At 39.2% G+C, this 20,911-nt stretch overlaps 2 protein-coding genes across 2 annotated transcripts in view; both read right to left on the bottom strand.

Annotated features, from left to right (window-relative positions):
- Nucleotides 1–1,440: 1,440 nt before the first annotated feature.
- On the bottom strand, nt 1,441–19,359 carry LOC117329704. Its single transcript, XM_033887781.1, has 12 exons — nt 19,187–19,359; nt 18,161–18,289; nt 17,815–17,900; nt 16,285–16,484; nt 14,516–14,635; nt 11,111–11,395; nt 9,490–9,629; nt 8,348–8,506; nt 6,581–6,772; nt 6,180–6,353; nt 5,575–5,657; nt 1,441–3,351 (listed from the first exon to the last, which is right to left on the bottom strand). Exons 1-12 carry the CDS (start codon nt 19,324–19,326, stop codon nt 3,095–3,097), a joined length of 1,965 nt encoding a protein of 654 aa, XP_033743672.1. The 5' UTR covers nt 19,327–19,359; the 3' UTR covers nt 1,441–3,094.
- LOC117330177 overlaps nt 19,331–20,911 on the bottom strand; it is a 23,308-nt gene continuing 21,727 nt past the window's right edge. The window contains exon 13 of the mRNA XM_033888400.1: nt 19,331–19,363. Coding sequence (XP_033744291.1) covers nt 19,331–19,363 — 33 coding nt within the window. The remainder of the gene's footprint in view (nt 19,364–20,911) is intronic.

Genomic DNA, 20,911 nt, shown 5'->3' with positions numbered 1-20,911 from the left:
GGTTTTCATGGTATTTTGATACCTGAAATTCAACTTTGTAGTTTAATAAAAATTTAACACAAAATACAAATTTCTAGAATTGATGTTTTATAATGATTTCTTATGAATAAAATGGCTTTGACCTTGAAACCCTGAAAGGTGAATTCTCACACATGACCTTTGTATGTAGTTCGATGAAATTTCTAGAGTGAATTTGATGATTAGATCTTAACATATACTTTCAGTATAACATTGACCTTGACCTTGAAACTGGAAAAATAACATTCATGGTATTCTCATGCATGACATTTCCATGTAGTTCAATCAAAATTGCACAGTACATGTTCAATATAACTTTATTTATCATACAATAACGTAAACATTACACATTTACATAATTTATGTATATCTATATATATATATAATGAAAAGTAAATAATCTCCTTGTGATAGATTCACATAATGAACATAAAAAACACAAACCATGAAATCACTAGCCCTTTCACTTACTTTCAGATTAAACTCTTGAGGTGAAATGAAAGGTTTTACTTGTGATGTCATCACTGTGCAATATGGTTACACCAGAACAGTGATTGCTGAGGTCATAAAAGACAATAACCAAAAGAACACACAAATACAAAACTGATGAAGTCATAATAAAAATATACACACTTATAAATGGTATAATTTTGATATGTCAAATGGATGTTTTAAAATATTCATGTTTACAATAAATATAAGCAAAATAACATACCGAAATTTTATGAAACAATGCCTGTTCGCTTGTGAAGAAACTGGGACCATTTTCATTTATCACAGTACAAATGGTTTGACTAATTAGACCAGAGATTGAACCAGAGTTGTTTGTTTATGATATAATGACAAACCTTGTATTTTTTTTTTTTTTTTTGCTTTTTGATGAGCTTTGACAAAGACTTTCAAGGCCTGTATTAATATTAACAGGTCTGTCAATATTTTATGCCTGAAATGTTACAATTTTAATTGAGGAACCAGTTTGTCTGCAAAAACCAAAGGGCAAAATGACAAGAAAACCTGTCTGTAAAATCAAGTGGGTGCATGGTCTAAGCAAAACTTGAGCTGTTGGAGAACAGCATAGCTCGTCTCGAAAATAATTAAAATATATTAATTGGAATGGTTTCGCAAATTGCATTAATAATATTTATATTGTTTACTTGATCAGATTATGTTTTGTGAATTCATGCAATTTTCAAAACCATACCAATTTATATATATATAAATTATTTATTGACAAACATTCGGGAGACAAGCTATGCTGTTGTAGATTAAATGAATATATTAAATACAAATGTAATTGCTTTTGGACATATTTCTTGACAAAATATTATCCTAATGAGAGTAAATTGTCTCCCTTGAAAAATGTGGATCCGTATAAATTGTTTATTGTGAGCATTTTCACATTGTTTTATTTCCAGTTTCACCCCCAAGAAGGGATAGTGTAACTCCATAGGGACTCTTTTACCAAATATAAGCACCCTAGTACAATTATAAAGTGATGTATTAATACCTTTCAACACTTGCACGAAAAACTTAATGCAGAAATATTCTGAGTCCAAAAATTTGAAAATTCTGGTTTTTTACCAAAAAATTCTTTTAGTTTAAATCCGGCAGGGGATAGTTTAACCCCAGAGGGACTCTATTACCAATTATCAGCACCCTAGTACAATTATAAAGTGATGTATTAATACCTTTCAACACTTGCTCCAAAAATTTAACATTTGAAAAACCAACGCCGACGCCGGAGTGACGACACAAGCTCTCACTCTTCTTCGAAGAGACAAGCTAAAAAAATGGGTCAACTCAGGGAAAATGGTTGAGTTTGCAACAATGTCATGTAAAATGGATATTTCAAAATATTTATGTGTAACATTAAATAAAAGCAAAATAAACCAAACAATAAAAAAACTTTTAAGCTGCTATAAAAAAAATTATTACTTACAAAATTGGAATAATATTTGTTAATTTTCTCAAAAGTGAAAAATCCAGTGATTTAATTTGGCAACTCGTCCAAAACTCGCAAAAGGAAGGTTTAACGAAAGGCCCAGAAGATCTGCATTGCCAACCTGGATATTATACTTTTTGAGCTGTCTCTCCCAACACTGTTTAAATCAAATGGTGGACCAAATCCTGTCAGATTTTGATTGATTGATGGGGCTTAACATCCCTGTTATAACCGAGCCTGGGACACCTGTCATACTACAGGAAGAAGGGGGCTTTTTAAGCTTTTTGCTATATTTCCCCTTATTGGGCCGGGTCCCTCTGGCCCCTCTGGCCCCTCTGGCCCCTCCAGCCATACAGGAGCCACACAATTTGTTTATACAAAATTGGATCTCCTTTGCCCAATAATCCTGGAGACCAAATTTTATCAAAATCCATTCAGGTGTTTGAGACTAGAAGCGATTTTAAAGGAATTATTGACGGATGAGGGACAACAGATGCTGTGCCATATAGACATAAGTTCATCTTGGGGCCAGGTGAGCTAATAAAATACTTTATAAAATGCCTATATTGTAGCAGTATTCTATTTCAGCTTTCTTCACACTGAAAGCTGTCCGCTATAACTGGGTTAATAGCAGTTACTTTATTACTATATTGGTTACCGCCAATAGAACTGAGGGTGGACCAATTCATAAATGTGCTGATCTGTTTAACTTCAGATCAATGTGCTTACATTTTAGTGTGCCAAAATTGTGTACATTCACAGACCTACATGTATTTAACTATATCTACAATTCTATTATAGGTCTCTGGTACACTATACTATATAGATCACAAAACATTTCCTTCGGGTTGTTAAGTAATACATGTAATTCAATTCTAATATCTATCAGAGTTCAACCAGTAATGTTACTGGAATCAAAACTCTGTCATCGTTGTCGGACAAATGACCAGCTTTGTATGTACACTGGAGTGAAAAGTGCACTGACCAGTCCATTGGCTTCACTTTAAACATAATCATGCATGTAAACACTACAGAAATTTCTCAGTGATAGCTAGGTTCATTATCTTAAGTTCATGTTTATAATTACTTAGATATGAATGACAGTAACTCTCCAATGTCCCTGAAAATATCCTACTATCCGACAAGCTTGATCCCTATGATGCCCTCATGTCCGTCCCTCATGAACACGTACCACCCTGGCTGTCCGTGTCCTGGGTGTTTGGACTGTATGTCCTTGTCACCTGGCAGGTACACAGGTAAAAAGCAGCGTGGCCCATAGCCAAGGAAAGGCAGCACTCCTCTCAGTCTGGCCTCGTAGTCCACCTGAAACAGGTGTTCTCGGTAGTCTTTTGGGTTTTCTTTGTGTTGTGTCCATCCCAGGATCATCCCACCTACCAGAAATTAAACAAAAAATTATAGTAATTTATAATGTAATTTAGAAATTTTGGATCCTGTCACAATAACAAGAGGCCCAGAGGGCCTGTATCGCTCACCTGGATTTCATGAGATATGAAACAAGAATGATGATTAAGTATATCTGTCGCTGGTATTGCTATGTCAATAGGCATTTTATATGGGTACATGAGGATTTTATGTCAAAAAATGCATTAATCCATGAAATAAAATTAACTTTTGGCACAACCCCATAGGGATGCTACCACACAAATGTGAGTGATATCCATTGCTTAGCTTCAGAAAAGAAGTTGTTTATATATAAACCAATTGACCCCTTTTGACCCCGCCCTCTGCACCCCGGGGGGGAGTGGGGGTCAGTTGCTTCCTTTATAAAATTTTGAATCCCTACCCAAAAGGATGCTACCAGGCAAATATGAGCGATATCCCTTGCTAAGTTTCAGAGAAGAAATTGTTCATATCAATTCAGCCAAATTGACCCCTCTTGGCCCCGCCCCTCAGGCCCCCCGGGGGGTCAGCCTCACCATTTGTACAATTTTGAATGCCCACCCAATATTGATGCTACCAGGCAAATTTGAGCAATATCCATTGCTTGGTTTCAGAGGAGAAGTCGCTTATATCAATATAGCCCAATTGACCACATTTGGCCCCGCCCCTCAGGCCCCTGGGGGATCAGCTCCATCATTTGTACAATTTTTAATCCCCACCCCAGGGTGATGCTACCAGGCAAATATGAGCAATATCCATCGCTTGGTTTCAGAGAAGAAGTCGTTTATATTAAGAGAGCCAAATTGACCCCTTTTGGCCCCGCCCCTCAGACCCCTTGGGGGCAGCCCCACCATTTGTACAATTTTGAATCCCCACCCCATAGTGATGCTACCAGGTAAATATGAGTGATATCCATTGCTTAGTTTCAGAGCAGAAGTCGTTTATATCAATTCTATAAAACTGACCCCTTTTGGCCCCACCCCTCAGACCCCAGAGGGTCAGCACCGTCATTTGTACAATGACAAATTCCTACCCCAAGGTGATGCTACCAATAAAATATGAGAGATATGATATCCATTGTTTGGTTCCAGAGAAGAAGTCAAATATATGAATATAGCCCGATTGACCACATTTGGCCCCGCCCCTCAGGCCCCTAGGCCCCTGATGTGTAGTTATGAAGAAGAAGTCAATTGTTGACGGACGGACGGACGACGGACGACAGACGGCGGACGGACGGATGACGGACGCAACGGTATGGCATAAGCTCACCTTGGTCCTTCGGACCAGGTGAGCTAAAAAAGTCAGAAAATATAAAATCATTACGTACAAGTGAGAAAAATATACACTAACACATTACCATATTTATCCTCAAATAAAGTCCCCTAGTGTAAATGTTCAGTACAGTACAATAAATTCATATTTATCCTCAAATCAGCCGACTCCCTTTGTGTAAAAGTTTAGTACTGTATTTATCCTCAAATAAGCCCCCCTTCTCCCCAATTTAAACCTTGGAATACTGTTGATCCTCAAATAATCCCCCTCCCCTAGTGTGAAAGTTTAACGTCATATTTATCCTCAAATGATCCCCCCTCTCCCCAATGTAAAACTTTAAATACCGTATTTATCCACAAATAAGCCCCCTCTTCTATTGAAAAAATTTTGTATTAAAGTTTGGGAATTGGGTACTTATGAACATCTAATAGCTTACTATTTTAGAATTTATGGTTCTACAAAACTGAAGATATACCTCCTCCATGTGTCAAATTACAACTAATTCCCCAAATCAGTTATTTGTTTTTTTTTTACCTAAAAAGAAATCCCGAACAAGCAGTCCTAAAAAGGAATGTTCCACTTGAACGTGGTATATTCAGAGGGAGGGAGAGGAGTGACAGATTGATGAACACATTACAATATCCCCCTCGGATCTTCAATCTGGGGATAATGAAATTTAACACTCGCAGTTCTGGAAGAGTTGCAACACCACGAACAATTTTCTAAATTGAAAGAGTAGTAGTGGTACATTGTAACACATAAATATTACTTACTTTGCTGACTAATGAAGCTGTTACACATACATATTACTTACTTTGCTGACTAATGAAGCTGTTACACATAAATATTACTTACTTTGCTGACTAATGAAGCTGTTACATATACATATTACTTACTTTGCTGACTAATGAAGCTGTACGTTACATATAAATATTACTTACTTTGCTGACTAATGAAGCATGTCTCTGTACCATAACCGGGCAGGGTAACGGCCATGAGGATCTCTATAGGAGTCAGACTTTCCCTGTAATTAAAAAAAAAACAACATTATTGTGATAAAATTCTCAAATTAACCCTTTCAAACATTTTTCGATGTTAGTTAATATAAAACACAATATAAATCTGTTGATACAAGTTTGTATGACACAACAGGGCGACATTATTTGGTTTCCGACAAAAACCTCAGATATCAAAGTATCAGGATACACAGTAAAAATGATACTTCTAACTTCAGTTTACAGACGGACAGAGATTCCCTTAGAAGTGTTCAGTGTTCTACTTTCAGTGATATTTGTTGGACGACTAAGTATTCCAAAGTGTAGGACCATTATATTTATGGTAGATTTTCAAAACTTGGCCTTTTTTATATCTTGGTATAGCAAACCTTCCCCCTGTTGGAGATTTATTTGAATGTCATAATCTTCCTTCTCAGAAGTGTAAGACATTGGGAGATAGTGTACTTAAATCCTTTGTGAAAAGTCTTTATATTAAATGTTTAAAAGTTATTTGTACAAGTGTACACTGGAGAACCACAGATACCACATACCTTGGTCCGTACACGTCTGTGGGTACCAACATTATAACTGTTATGTTGTCAAGGGAAACCGCCGCCCTGTACACTTCCTTTCCATCCCGGAATTCTCTCTGGGTACCGGTAACTTTGATTCTTTCTCTACTCTTACAGATCAGCGTACCTTCATCATTCAAAGTCAGCGGGGTCCTTCATCAACAATTTAAAAGTATTATATTATCAAATAGTGGACAAAGTCAGGTGGTATGAGATGGGGGACAAAACTGACCTACAATATACTACATTTTCAAAAAATATTAGTTTTCCTCATCATTAATCTGAAAGGCTCTTTTGAAGATTAATTCAAATTAAAGTATAATATATATAATTTTCAATTTTATTAATTATTAACTTAAATTATCACCATGACAACTCACCCTTTGAATTCAGCAGATATCATTATTGGAAGTGAATCAAACACATGGTCACTGTCACGAGGTACACTACAAAACTTTATCCCGAAATCTGTACTGACCACCAGGACAACACCTATGAGGTCAAGGTCACGCACACGTTTAAATTCATCAGCTACCTCCATTTGCCCACTTGTTCTATTCCAGCTCCAAATCCTTAAAATATTCAACCATATTCAAATCACATAATTATATATGTATATCTAAACTCAATTTAAGTCAAACATATAAGAAGGTTTTTCATCAATTTTCATAGATTGAATAACTGGTCATTTTTTAAGTACAAAGATATTTTTGCACCTCTTTGCTAAAAATTTCACAATTGTGATATTTGAGGAGAAATTCATTATGTTGCTAAGATACGTCAGCTTGTTTGTTGCAATGTCAAACGCAAACTGTTACACTGTGCAGTAAATATGGCATGTAATTTAAATGTAATAGGTGGGAGTTGTAGTATATAAACTTTAACAGTATGTGGGAGTTGTAGTTTATAAACTTTTACAGTATGTGAGTGTTGTAGTATATAAACTTTACAGTAGGTGGGAGTTGTAGTATATAAACTTTACAGTATGTGGGAGTTGTAGTATATAAACTTTACAGTATGTGGGAGTTGTAGTATATAAACTTTACAGTATGTGGGAGTTGTAAGTATATAATCTTTTACAGTATGTGGGAGTTGTAGTATATAAACTTTACAGTATGTGGGAGTTGTAGTATATAAACTTTTACAGTATGTGGAAGTTGTAGTATATAAACTTTACAGTATGTGGGAGTTGAAGTATATAATCTTTTACAGTATGTGGGAGTTGTAGTATATAAACTTTACAGTATGTGGGAGTTGTAGTATATAATCTTTTACAGTATGTGGGAGTTGTAGTATATAAACTTTAACAGTATGTGGGAGTTGTAGTATATAAACTTTTAACAGTATGTGGGAGTTGTAGTATATAATCTTTTACAGTATGTGGGAGTTGTAGTATATAAACTTTAACAGTATGTGGGAGTTGTAGTATATAAACTTTACAGTATGTGGGAGTTGTAGTATATAAACTTTAACAGTATGTGGGAGTTGTAGTATATAAACTTTAACAGTATGTGGGAGTTGTAGTATATAAACTTTAACAGTATGTGGGAGTTGTAGTATATAAACTTTAACAGTATGTGGGAGTTGTAGTATATAAACTTTTACAGTATGTGGGAGTTGAAGTATATAAACTTTTACAGTACGTGGGAGTTGTAGTATATAAACTTTACAGTATGTGGGAGTTGAAGTATATAAACTTTACAGTATGTGGGAGTTGAAGTATATAAACTTTTACAGTACGTGGGAGTTGTAGTATATAAACTTTACAGTAGGTGGGAGTTGTAGTATATAAACTTTAACAGTATGTGAGAGTTGTTGTATATAAACTTTTACAGTATGTGGGAGTTGTAGTATATAAACTTTACAGTATGTGGGAGTTGTAGTATATAAACTTTAACAGTATGTGGTAGTTGTAGTTTATACACTTTTACAGTATGTAGAGAAGTTGTATATAAACTTTTACAGTATGTGGTAGTTGTAGTTTATACACTTTACAGTATGTTGGAGTTGAAGTATATAAACTTTTACAATGTGTGGGAGTTGTAGTATATAAACTTTTACAGTATGTGGGAGTTGTAGTTTATACACTTTTACAGTATGTAGAGAAGTTGTATATAAACTTAAACATTACACACTGGGGATTTTACCTGTTGTTGAAGGAGACACCAAATAGCTGACTGCCGAACAGAAACATCCGTGTGATATCAGAACACGACGACATATCTTGTTGATAACATCGTACATGTTCACTACTTATGGATTCCTCTTTCTTTGTGATATCTATGACTTCAACTTGTGCAGAATTTCTGGAAAAGAAATTTAGGTAAGAACTATAATCATGATTATGTAAAATTTCATTAAGTTCTACCAATACCACAACATTGATAAAATAATACAACATATCCTTTCAAACAGACATTCTAAATGCATTGTGGTGAAATGCTAGGCATTGCATAAGCAGTACATGTCCCCTGCTTCTACTATATCTCAAGTAGAAAAGAAGATTTTTGAAATTTCAGTTAATTTGACCCTTTTTAGCCCCACCCCTCAGGCCCCTAGGGGGCAGGGCCATATAATTCACAATTTCGGTTGACCTTCAGCCATAAAAGCTTTCTGCTTAATTTCATTGAATTTGGTTGAGCGGTTTTGGATAAGAAATAGAAAATGTAAATTGTTTACGGACGCACGACGGACGACGACGTACAAAAGGCGATTAGAATAGGTCACTTGAGACTTCCTCTCAGATGACCTAAAAAGTAACAGTGATCTTGACATTGACCAAAGAACCCTGAACCCAGGGCATAATCTCATCTGTACTTTACACAAGGTGTTCTCTGAACACAAACATATTTTCAACAATAAGTAGATATTAATTGTTTTAGGAATATGGTATATTGTTTTTGTTTAACGTCCTACTTTGGGATACTTATCAAACATCACATTTTGCATGGATTCAGTGGTGTTAATGCTGATCGTGTTTATTTTCATTGATAATATTAAGTATTTTGTTAAATTGGCTATTCATTGCTCATTTTCATCGTAACATCTTCAAAACACTACCAGCTACGAGATATTTTCTTCTATTTTGACTTTGAAAAAAAAAATCTATTGTTATGCATAAATGGAACATTTGGTGAAATTGGAAAACATGTAAATTCGCTTTTATACCTGACTTAGCAATCTGAGTTAGAGGTGAGGTAAAAATTCAAGTGTAAAGCAATCTCGGGTTTCCATATAAAAAATCTCTTGATCTTGTCAGTGATAAATTGTTACATTTTGAATGTCTTACATTTGACTGAGCAGGACTTTTGCTCCCGGGATGGTGTGGCAAACTTTATTGCGTACAGGCAGTTGGGTAAAACAGGATACTTTGTACAAACTAGGTGACTTGTAGGCAAGAAATGCATCCTTGGATGTCAGATCAACGACCTGGAAAATATAAATATGGAAGTGCATACAGTATGTATGGTGTTTTTACAGTCTGGTACAATAGACAAAAATACAGATGTTGCAAAAAAATACCTAGCTACCTCAAACAAAAGCAAAAAAAAATTTCAAGCTACCTCAACTAACCGCAAACAAGAAAGTTTCTAGCTACCTCAACTAAAAGCAAAACAAGATCCTAGCTACCTCAACTAAAAGCAAAACAAGAGGCCCATAGGCCTTAACGGTCATCTGACTAAAGACCCTTATACTATACTGATGGCCATTGCAGCCATCCTCAATTTCAATTTCAAAAAATTCTATTGTCATGGATGGAAACTCAATAGGATTAGACAGGCATAGCCTATCTCAGTCTTCTCCTTAGAAACAACAGGTGGTAGGAAAAACAGACAAATATAATGTAAATGTACACATTGATATACATTGTATTACAAATTGACTTAAGGGGAAGTAACTCCTTGAGGTTGATAAACTTATTCAATTCAATGTTGTTTAAAAAGGAAAGTAACCCTTTGGCTATAAGGGTACTTAATTTTAAATACTGGTTTATTATATTATCAGTGAATAATAGACAGCAATAAAATATTAATATTCATATAAGTATATACTGTTAAGCATAAATATTTGGTGATATTGAATTTATCCCCCCAACAGATACAGGCCACACAGTCCATATGCATAACAGGCAGCCATCATCGACTTTAGACCGACCCAAATAATAATTGATCAGAACCATCTCAGGATCATATCTGGTAAGTTAAAGATGAATCCCACTGGTGGAACATGAGAAGAAATTTGAAATATTCAGAAAATCCATGATTGCACAATCATGTTACAAAATGGCCGCTGTGGCAGACTTGTGAAAGTTTGTAAGAGGCAGAAAAATAATAACACATTGTTGGCTCTCCTTCCGCAACATCCTCACCTATTTCCAGCTCAATGACTTCAGTAGAACTAGAGAAGAAGTTTAAAATGTCTTTTTCAAGATGGCTGCCATGGTTACCATATTTTACCCCCATGACCTTGAATATAGGTCAAGGTGATCCATTCTAACAAACTTGGTAGCCTTTATCCCAGCAGGCTACAGGCCCCACATCAAGTCCCATGGCCTCATGGTTATTGAGAAGAAGTTGTGTCAGAATTTCAGCCTATTTGACCCATGTTACCTTGAATGAAGGTCAAGGTCATTCATTTGAACAAACATTGTAGCCCTTCATCCCAGCAGGCTACAGGCCTAGTATCAGTACCCTGGGACTTCTGGTTATTGAGAATAAGTCGTTTTAATGAAAAGTTGAAGAACAACGACGAACGAAGCATGATGACTATGTAGGTAGCTCTGACCGTTCGGGTCAGTCGACCTAAAAAGTGTGTATATTATGCATGTTAAGACAGTATGTCCCTCACAAATGGGTTGTTGTGGGGAACTAAGATGATATGATATCGCTTTCACATTTTATATCACTTACCCACAAGTATAGTGACCGTGTGTTACACTGCTGTGTTATAAAAGTCAGGGTATCCCCCACAACACAAATGTAGGTAAGTTGAAGGCGGTACTCCTCTGGATGGGCATTATACTCCAGTTTTAAAACAGGTGGTTTTACATATGTTTCATACTGGAATTCCACCGGTTTAGCTTTCTTTCCTTTCTTTGGTTCATACTTTTTCCTTAACCTTTCTTCTCTTTCTTTTTCTTGTCTTTGGTGTTGTGTTCTGAGATCAGCCAGGTGGTATACTTGAGAAGTTATCCACTGTCAAAACAAAATAAATAGTAGAATTATCACATTCCCTCCCTTCTCTTCATACCCTGTCACCTTCCTCCCTCCTCCTCATACCCTGTCACCTTCCCTCTCTTCTCCTCATACCCTGTCACCTTCCCTTCCTCCTCATACCCTGTCACCTTCCTCCCTCCTCCTCATTCCCTGTCACCTTCCCTTCCTCCTCCTCATACCCTGTCACCTTCCTCCCTCCTCTTCATACCCTGTCACCTTCCTCCCTCCTCTTCATACCCTGTCACCTTCCCTCTCTTCTCCTCATACCCTGTCACCTTCCCTCCCTCCTCTTCATACCCTGTCACCTTCCCTCCCTCCTCATAACATGTCACCTTCCCTTCCTCCTCCTCATACCCTGTCACCTTCCATTCCTCCTCCTCATAACCTGTCACCTTCCCTCCCTCCTCCTCATACCCTGTCACCTTCCCTTCCTCCTCCTCATACCCTGTCACCTTCCCTCCCTCCTCCTCATACCCTGTCACCTTCCCTCCCTCCATCCTCCTCATACCCTGTCACCTTCCCTCCCTCCTCATACCCTGTCACCTTCCCTCCCTCCTCATACCCTGTCACCTTCCCTCCCTCCTCCTCATACCCTGTCACCTTCCCTCCCTCCTCCTCATACCCTGTCCCCTTACCTTCCTTACTCTTCATACCCTGTCACCTTCCCTCCCTCCTCCTCATACCCTGTCACCTTCCCTTCCTCCTCCTCATTCCCCTGTCACCTTCCCTCCCTCCTCCTCATACCCTGTCACCTTCCCTCCCTCCTCATAACATGTCACCTTCCCTTCCTCCTCCTCATACCCTGTCACCTTCCATTCCTCCTCCTCATAACCTGTCACCTTCCCTCCCTCCTCCTCATACCCTGTCACCTTCCCTTCCTCCTCCTCATACCCTGTCACCTTCCCTCTCTCCTCCTCATACCCTGTCACCTTCCCTCCCTCCTCCTCATACCCTGTCACCTTCCCTCCCTCCTCCTCATACCCTGTCACCTTCCCTCCCTCCTCCTCATACCCTGTCACATTCCCTCCCTCCTCCTCATACTCTGTCACATTCCCTCCCTTCTCCTCACAACCTGTCACCTTCCCCCTCCCCTCCTCCTCATACCCTGTCACCTTCCCTCCCTCCTCCTCATACCCTGTCACTTTCCCTCCCTCCTCCTCATAACCTGTCACCTTCCCTCCCTCCTCCTCATTCCCTGTCATCTTCCTTCCCTCCTCATACCCTGTCACCTTCCCTTCCTCCTCCTCATTCCCTGCCACCTTCCCTCCCTCCTCCTCATACCCTGTCCCCTTACCTTCCTTACTCCTCATACCCTGTCACCTTCCTCCCTCCTCCTCATACCCTGTCACCTTCCCTCCCTCCTCCTCATACCCTGTCACCTTCCCTCCCTCCTCCTCATACCCTGTCACCTTCCCTTCCTCCTCCTCATACCCTGTCCCCCTTCCCTCCCCTTTCCTCATACCCTGTCACCTTCCCTCCCTCCATCCTCCTCATACCCTGTCACCTTCCCTCCCTTTCCTCATATCCTGTCACCTTCCTCCCTTCTCCTCATACCCTGTCACCTTCCCTTCCTCCTCCTCATACCCTTTCACCTTCCCTCCCTCCTCCTCATACCCTGTCACCTTCCCTCCCTCCTCCTCATACCCTGTCCCCTTCCCTCCCCTTTCCTCATACCCTGTCACCTTCCCTCCCTCCTCCTCATACCCTGTCACCTTCCCTCCCTCCTCCTCATACCCTGTCACCTTACCTTCCTTACTCTTCATACCCTGTCACCTTCCCTCCCTCCTCCTCATACCCTGTCACCTTCCCTTCCTCCTCCCTCATTCCCTGTCACCTTCCCTCCCTCCTCCTCATACCCTGTCACCTTCCCTTCCTCCTCATTCCCTGTCACCTTCCCTCCCTCCTCATTCCCTGCCACCTTTCCTCCCTCCTCCTCATACCCTGTCACCTTCCCTTCCTCCTCATTCCCTGCCACCTTTCCCTCCCTCCTCCTCATACCCTGTCACCTTCCTCCCTCCTCCTCATACCCTGTCACCTTCCTTCCCTCCTCCTCATACCCTGTCACCTTCCCTCCCTCCTCTCTATACCCTGTCACCTTCCCTCCCTCCTCCTCATACCCTGTCACCTTCCCTCCCCTCCTCCTCATACCCTGTCACCTTCCCCTCCCTCCTCTCTATACCCTGTCACCTTCCCTCCCTCCTCCTCATACCCTGTCACCTTCCCTTCCTCCTCATTCCCTGTCACCTTCCCTCCCTCCTCATTCCCTGCCACCTTTCCTCCCTCCTCCTCATACCCTGTCACCTTCCCTTCCCTCCTCCTCATACCCTGTCACCTTCCCTTCCTCCTCATTCCCTGTCACCTTCCCTCCCCTCCTCATTCCCTGCCACCTTCCCTCCCCTCCTCCTCATACCCTGTCACCTTCCCTCCCTCCTCTTCATACCCTGTCACCTTCCCTCCCTCCTCCTCATAACCTGTCACCTTCCCTCCCTCCTCCTCATACCCTGTCACCTTTCCTCCCTCCTCTTCATACCCTGTCACCTTCCCTCCCTCCTCTTCATAAACTGTCACCTTCCCTCCCTCCTCCTCATACCCTGTCACCTTCCCCTCCCTCCTCTTCATACCCTGTCACCTTCCCTCCCTCCTCCTCATAACCTGTCACCTTCCCTCCCTCCTCCTCATACCCTGTCACCTTCCCTCCCTCCTCTCTATACCCTGTCACCTTCCCTCCCTCCTCCTCATACCCTGTCACCTTCCCTCCCTCCTCTTCATACCCTGTCACCTTCCATCCCTCCTCATACCATGTCACCTTCCTTCCCTCCTCTTCATACCCTGTCACCTTCCTTCCCTCCTCCTCATACCATGTCACTTCCTTCCCTCCTCATTCAACTGTTTTAAACTTTAGGCAGATCCAAAAAATGGTACAATTAATAATATAATATGATCATTCATTCAACTGTTTTAAACTTTAGGCAGATCCAAAAAATGATACAATTAATAATATAATATGATCAAATGTCATATAACATATAATGAGTAACAAATTCCATGGGAGTTATATGTCATCCTCCTCTTTGGGTCAGATGTCCTAGAAATACTTACATCATAATCAACCACACGCTGCCTCTCTACACATAAACTGAGAAACTTTTTCCCATCCTCTTTTGTAAAATCTTTTGCTGACTTTGGTGCTTGATTAAGTTTCAATTTTTTCTCGATATCCTGAAATATCAAAATCAGAGTTTTTAACAACTAACATCCAAATCAGCATCCCAATGATTTTCTACTGTTATATATGTTATACTGAAGCTTATTGCCTGTAGAAAGGTATGTGATTTCATTGAGGAAACTTGGTAGCCATTCACCCCAGCATGCCTAACTTACATTGGTAACCATTCACCCCAGCATGCTAAACTTGGTAGCCCTTCATCCCAGCATGCCAAACTTGGTAACCTTTCACGCAACCATGTTAAACTTGGTAGCACTTCACCCCTCCATGCTAAACTTTGTAGCTCTTCACTCCAACATGCCAAACTTGGTAACTTTTCACCCCAGCATGCTAAACTTGGTAGCCCTTCACCCCTCTATGCTAAACTTGGTAACCTTTCACCCCAGCATGCCTAACTTGGTAGCCCTTCACCCCAGCATGCCTAACTTACATTGGTAACCATTCACCCCAGCATGCTTACATTGGTAACCTTTCACCCAAGCATGCTAAACTTTGTAGCTCTTCATCCCAGCATGCTAAACTTGATAGTCTTTCATCCCAGCATGCCTAACTTGGTAGCCCTTCACCCCAGCATGCCTAACTTACATTGGTAACCATTCACCCCAGCATGCTAAACTTGGTAGCCCTTCACCCCAGCATGCTAAACTTGGTAGCCCTTCACCCCAGCATGCCTAACTTACATTGGTAACCATTCACCCCAGCATGCTAAACTTGGTAGCCCTTCACCCCAGCATGCTAAACTTGGTAACCTTTCATCCCAGCATGCCTAACTTGGTAGCCCTTCACCCCAGCATGCCAAACTTGGTAACCTTTCACCCCAGCATGCCTAACTTGGTAGCCCTTCACCCCAGCATGCCTAACTTACATTGGTAACCATTCACTACAGTATGCTAAACTTGGTAGCCCTTCACCCCAGCATGCCTAACTTACATTGGTAACCATTCACACAAGCATGCTAAACTTGGTTCCATGCCCAACTTAGTTGCCCTTCGCCCAAGCATGCTATGACCCAAATATCAAGTCTCTGAACCTCTAGGGTATTGAGAAGAAGTTGTTGTTAAATTTGAAAGAAAACCTTATAACAAGTGAAAGATGCCACACCAATAGGCAGATAAGCTAAAACAAAGCCTGTGAGGATCTATGATTAAATAATTTACGGTCAAAGAGGAAGTAACTCCATTCCGGATGACTTACAACTGATTTTAATAGCAAGAGAGAAATCATCTAATAAGAAGAATTGGCCTCAGTCAGGAAAACTTCATCTTCCCTAATCATCCAGCCTACTTGGTCAAGTCACTACAAAGGCATCCAATACATGTCACTGTAGTAGCATACTATGCCTACATGTTGTCAAATATCTGCCTGAAAAATCTGAAATGCTAATCATAATGACCCAGGAAACAGGAAATTTCACAGGAATCGTAACCCAGCATTGTAAGATCTTTGTTGCTTATTTAAAAGTTAGAGTTGTTGGTATAAACTTGAATTTCATAATTGAATTATCTCACAAATGTACAGACAATGGGATTACTATATTCTCAACCACCCCCCTCAACTAAGTGGGGGTCGAAAAATATATTGTTTTTACAACTTTAAGAATACCGGTTTTGTCAGTGTTTTTTAAGATTAGGCGAAGGCATACCTTGATGCAATGCTCCCTAAACAACTTGTAGATGTTCAATCGAGCTTTCTCTCCATTAGGACCGGTCCAGATCAGAGTTGCCATATCAAGGAAATTTAAATCTATATTAGTCATATTCCTTGCTTTTCGTCCCAGCATGAAGTGCACTTTGATGCCATCTTTGTTGTACATCTCCAACATTGTCGGTATCACAAATGTACCTGTGTGTAAGAGTATTTTAACAGCAAATTTAGATTTAAAATAAATTTTCCATTGTAGCTAATGTCATCCATTATATAAACAGCAGAGCCTGAAAGTTTCTAACTCTTAAATATACCTGTATGATGATGAGTGACATGTTTTTATCCAGCAAAATGCGTTATCACATGTTAAATCAATAACTTATGATTATTTTCATGTTATTGTGATCTACTCCAACATTAAACACTGATGATGACATTTAAAATCTATACTTAAGCTGAGGAGCTAAATGGAAATGAAATATGTCTAACCTAATAGTGAGGAAAAACTTTACACCAGTACACTGGGTGTTCAAACACTGTCAAACAATCTAGAATTGACTGATATTTGATGGAGACACAAACACTGTCAAACAACCTAGAATTGACTGATATTTGATGGAGACACAAACACTGCCAAAGAATCTAGAATTAACTGATATTTGATGGAGACACAAACACTGTCAAACAATCTAGAATTGACTGATATCTGATGGGGACACAAACACTGTCAAACAACCTAGAATTGACTGATATTTGATGGAGACACAAACACTGTCAAACAACCTAGAATGGTCTGATATTTGATGGAGACACAAACACTGCCAAAGAATCTAGAATGGTCTGATATTTGATGGAGACACAAATACTGTCAAACAATCTAGAATTGACTGATATTTGATGGAGACACAAACACTGTCAAACAACCTAGAATTGACTGATATTTGATGGAGACAAACACTGTCAAACAACCTAGAATGGTCTGATATTTGATGGAGACACACACACTGTCAAACAACCTTGAAAGGTCTGATATTTGATGGAGACACAAACACTGTCAAACAACCTAGAATTGACTGATATTTGATGGAGACAAACACTGTCAAACAACCTAGAATTGACTGATATCTGATGGAGACACAAACCCTGTCAAACAACCTAGAATTGACTGATATTTGATGGAGACACAAAGACTGTCAAACAACCTAGAATTGACTGATATTTGATGGAGACACAAACACTGTCAAACAACCTAGAATTGACTGATATTTGATGGAGACAAACACTGTCAAACAACCTTGAAAGGTCTGATATTTAATGGAGACACAAACACTGTCAAACAACCTAGAATTGACTGATATTTGATGGAGACAAACACTGTCAAACAACCTGGAATGGTCTGATATTTGATGGAGACAATCTGCATATAGGTTATTTCAGTTCTCCAAAAATCGCTTTTAAGAGAATTTAACTCAAAACTGTCTCTTATTAACTCTGAAATGCGAATTTATTTCTGAGGTGATGTACATACCTGCTGCGATGGATTTAACAGAACTATTACTATTCCACGTCGTCAAAACTTTGGTTGGACTATTGTGTTGGTCAAACTGCAAGGCTCTACAAAAGTCACAAAGGGAGATAAAAACAATATAAAATTAAAAAGAAAGAGAGAGTTAAACAAATAAAATCATAAATATTCAAATGAGACTATAGTTTAACCTGACAACAATATTACATGTCATTTCTGTTGAGATTCTCCCTCAAAAGAACCCTGTGTAGGGGTGGAGTGTGACCCTTACTTACCCTGTGTAGGGGTGGAGTGTGACCCTTACTTACCCTGTGTAGGGGTGGAGTGGGACCCTTACAATTGTACTTACCCTGTGTAGGGGTTGAGGCGGATCCTTCGGATAGGAGGCAACAACATCTGCATGTTTCCAGTCAAATACCCATTACTATCAAAGTGGAGGTCAAGCGTTTTGGTACAAATGTCACTCTCAAAGCCTACCCTGTAAATATCAAAGGTTTTTTTTATCAAAAATATATTGGTTCTGATCAGGAATTTCATTTAAGAAAACACAATGGCATATCACGATTACATAAACAGAAAGGAAGATCTCTGGACATGACTAACACATTAAAACAAACAAGCTTGTTGTTTTGTTTGTTTGCTAGGTTTTTGTTTTGAGATGGTTTTCATCTGAGGCTACGTGACCAGTGTTCTAACCGACTGAGCAATCGCAGCCCCCTTACAAACAAAGGACATAGGGTCTACAATATCCACATAGATGTCAACCATCCCAGATTACATGGGAAATGCCTGGAAAATCATTAAAATTTCCTCTAAATCCCGATTTGGTACATTTCCCGAATCGGGGTTCAATTTATCCCAGATTTCAGCAGTCATCCTTCATAAATTAAACCTGGACATAATTTTTCACATGAATAATTCATGTGAAAAATTATGTCCAGGTTTAATAAAACGATTCTTAAAAGTATTTGCAATATTCAATGGTAAATCAGACATAGTATGAATTAAGGTTTTGCATTGAAATTATCATTATTATGAAACATGTTGGACTCTCAGGTAAACCCCCACAACAATCCTCAAACCAAATATTAGAACTTTATCTGGTATGATTATCAAGGAGTTTACTAAATTAATGTAAATGCCTAACAACACTTGTATCAAAACTTTAACATTAGATTTGACATCAAAAATGTTTTAAAAAAAACAGCTTTTCCCCCAATAATTATTCATTCAGACTCTGAAAAGTAATAATTAACCATAGATGACTCAAAATGGGTTGAAAATCAATAAAACATAACTCATAATAAAATTTGAAAGCTGACAACAACGATGTCCGTTGTTAGAGAAGCAAGCCAATACAGGAATGGAGACTTACCCAGTAGAAATTTTCAAATGCTGAAGCTGAACTCTCCATAACACAGGCAAGAAATGGACATCATTGCCAATTTCTTTCACCATGGTAACCAAAGGTTTCCATGGATTATATTTGGCCCCTTTTCCACTGAGGGACACCATATCTCTACCAGGGGACTCCGTGAAGTCTCCCTCCAACCTGAAATATAGGCAATTGAGGTAAAGCCAAGATTCTCCTTTATACCAGGTACTGATACGAAATGTCTGAACAAGGGGAGATAACTGCATGTTCTAACTCAAGTTGTCAGTATTACAAACAGCATATCATCAAAACATTTCATATTTCTATAGAAACCACCAAATAGAGGAATTAAAATGTCTCTTTCAGTTGCATACATATCTTCTATCTTACTTTAACAAGAGGCCTAGAGGGCCTGAATTGCTCACAAGACCAGTAAGGCAATATTGCGAAATTACTATTTCCAATTTTCATGCTGACTGTAGTATTTAAGTGATGTTTTAAGAAGTCGTACACAATATTTCTAACAGAGGTGGTATGATTCACTAATGCAGTAGTGAATCATAATGTAGGATTTTGCAAAGAAGCATTAATTGCACAAGTCATTTTATGGTATTGAAATGTCAAAACTTGCCTCTGTTTGTGCTTTTGTTAAATCATACATAACAATGAGAAAACCCATTACATGTAGCAATGTGAAGTGTGATATGAAGCATGTTTTGATCCTATGTAGTCAGGGCTTTTTCTCACTGGTTTGGGATAGGGCCTTTTGGTTTTATTTTGGGAAGAAAATTGGTGAATTGGGAAAGAGTTTTTCAGGAGTAAACTGCAAATTTTGGGAATTTGGCTTAAATATGAAATAATTCCAATTGGGAATGGGGCCCATTAACGGCCCCCCCAAAAAACCCCAGAAAAAGCCCTGGTAGTATACATTGTGCACATGGTCATACCATTGTATATTTCACAATGTTGACCTTAATCATAAGGCCAAGCTCATTTGTATGCTGAATCTATATAGCACTCCATCCTCTTTACCTGCTGGCAAAATACTATACATACGAGTCTTCTGGAACTTGAAAAGAATACCATTGAAGCTTTGAACATATTTGGCCCCTGTGACCTTGAAAATAGGTCAAAGTCATTTAAATGAGGAAATATCAGCATGCACTTCTGCATGTATATGCCTCTTTGCCAAATATCTGTTTTCAGTTGCTTAATTGTTTTCAAGAAGAAGTTGACAGGCGGATGGTTGACAATTGACGGACAATAGTTGACAGATGACGGAAGCCCACTCATGCACCATACCATGATGTAATAAATTATAATAAGCCAAACAGTCATTGCTCTATTAGTCAATGTTTAAGCAGCTATGATGAATACAAACATGTAAAATACTGCTATCCCAGCCCCTAGACATGACCAGCTATAAAGATTCAAATAATGTACCCTCTGCCACAGTCACTAAAGTATGAATACCCTTTGACGTGACCTCTAAGGTATCAGTACCCTTTGACGTGACCTCTAAGGTATCAGTACCCTTTGACGTGACCTCTAAGGTATCAGTACCCTTTGACGTGACCTCTAAGGTATCAGTACCCTTTGACTTGACCTCTAAGGTATCAGTACCCTTTGACTTGACCTCTAAGGTATCAGTACCCTTTGACTTGACCTCTAAGGTATCTGTACCCTTTGACTTGACCTCTAAGGTATCAGTACCCTTTGACTTGA

Source organism: Pecten maximus, chromosome 6 (assembly GCF_902652985.1).
Source record: "Pecten maximus chromosome 6, xPecMax1.1, whole genome shotgun sequence".
Lineage (NCBI taxonomy): Eukaryota > Metazoa > Mollusca > Bivalvia > Pectinida > Pectinidae > Pecten > Pecten maximus.
This window is presented reverse-complemented; position numbering and strand designations above follow the sequence as displayed.

What these genes read in the sequence shown, in the direction of transcription:
- LOC117329704 (XM_033887781.1), bottom strand. Translation starts at nt 19,326, where the DNA reads ATGGTGTCCCTCAGTGGAAAAGGGGCCAAATATAATCCATGGAAACCT. An exon ending in CATTTGAAAATTTCTACTGG is followed by an intron (nt 18,290 to 19,186) that starts GTAAGTCTCCAT and finishes TGATATTTACAG; the next exon opens with GGTAGGCTTTGAGAGTGACA. An exon ending in ACAGACGTGTACGGACCAAG is followed by an intron (nt 5,658 to 6,179) that starts GTATGTGGTATC and finishes TTTTAATTACAG; the next exon opens with GGAAAGTCTGACTCCTATAG.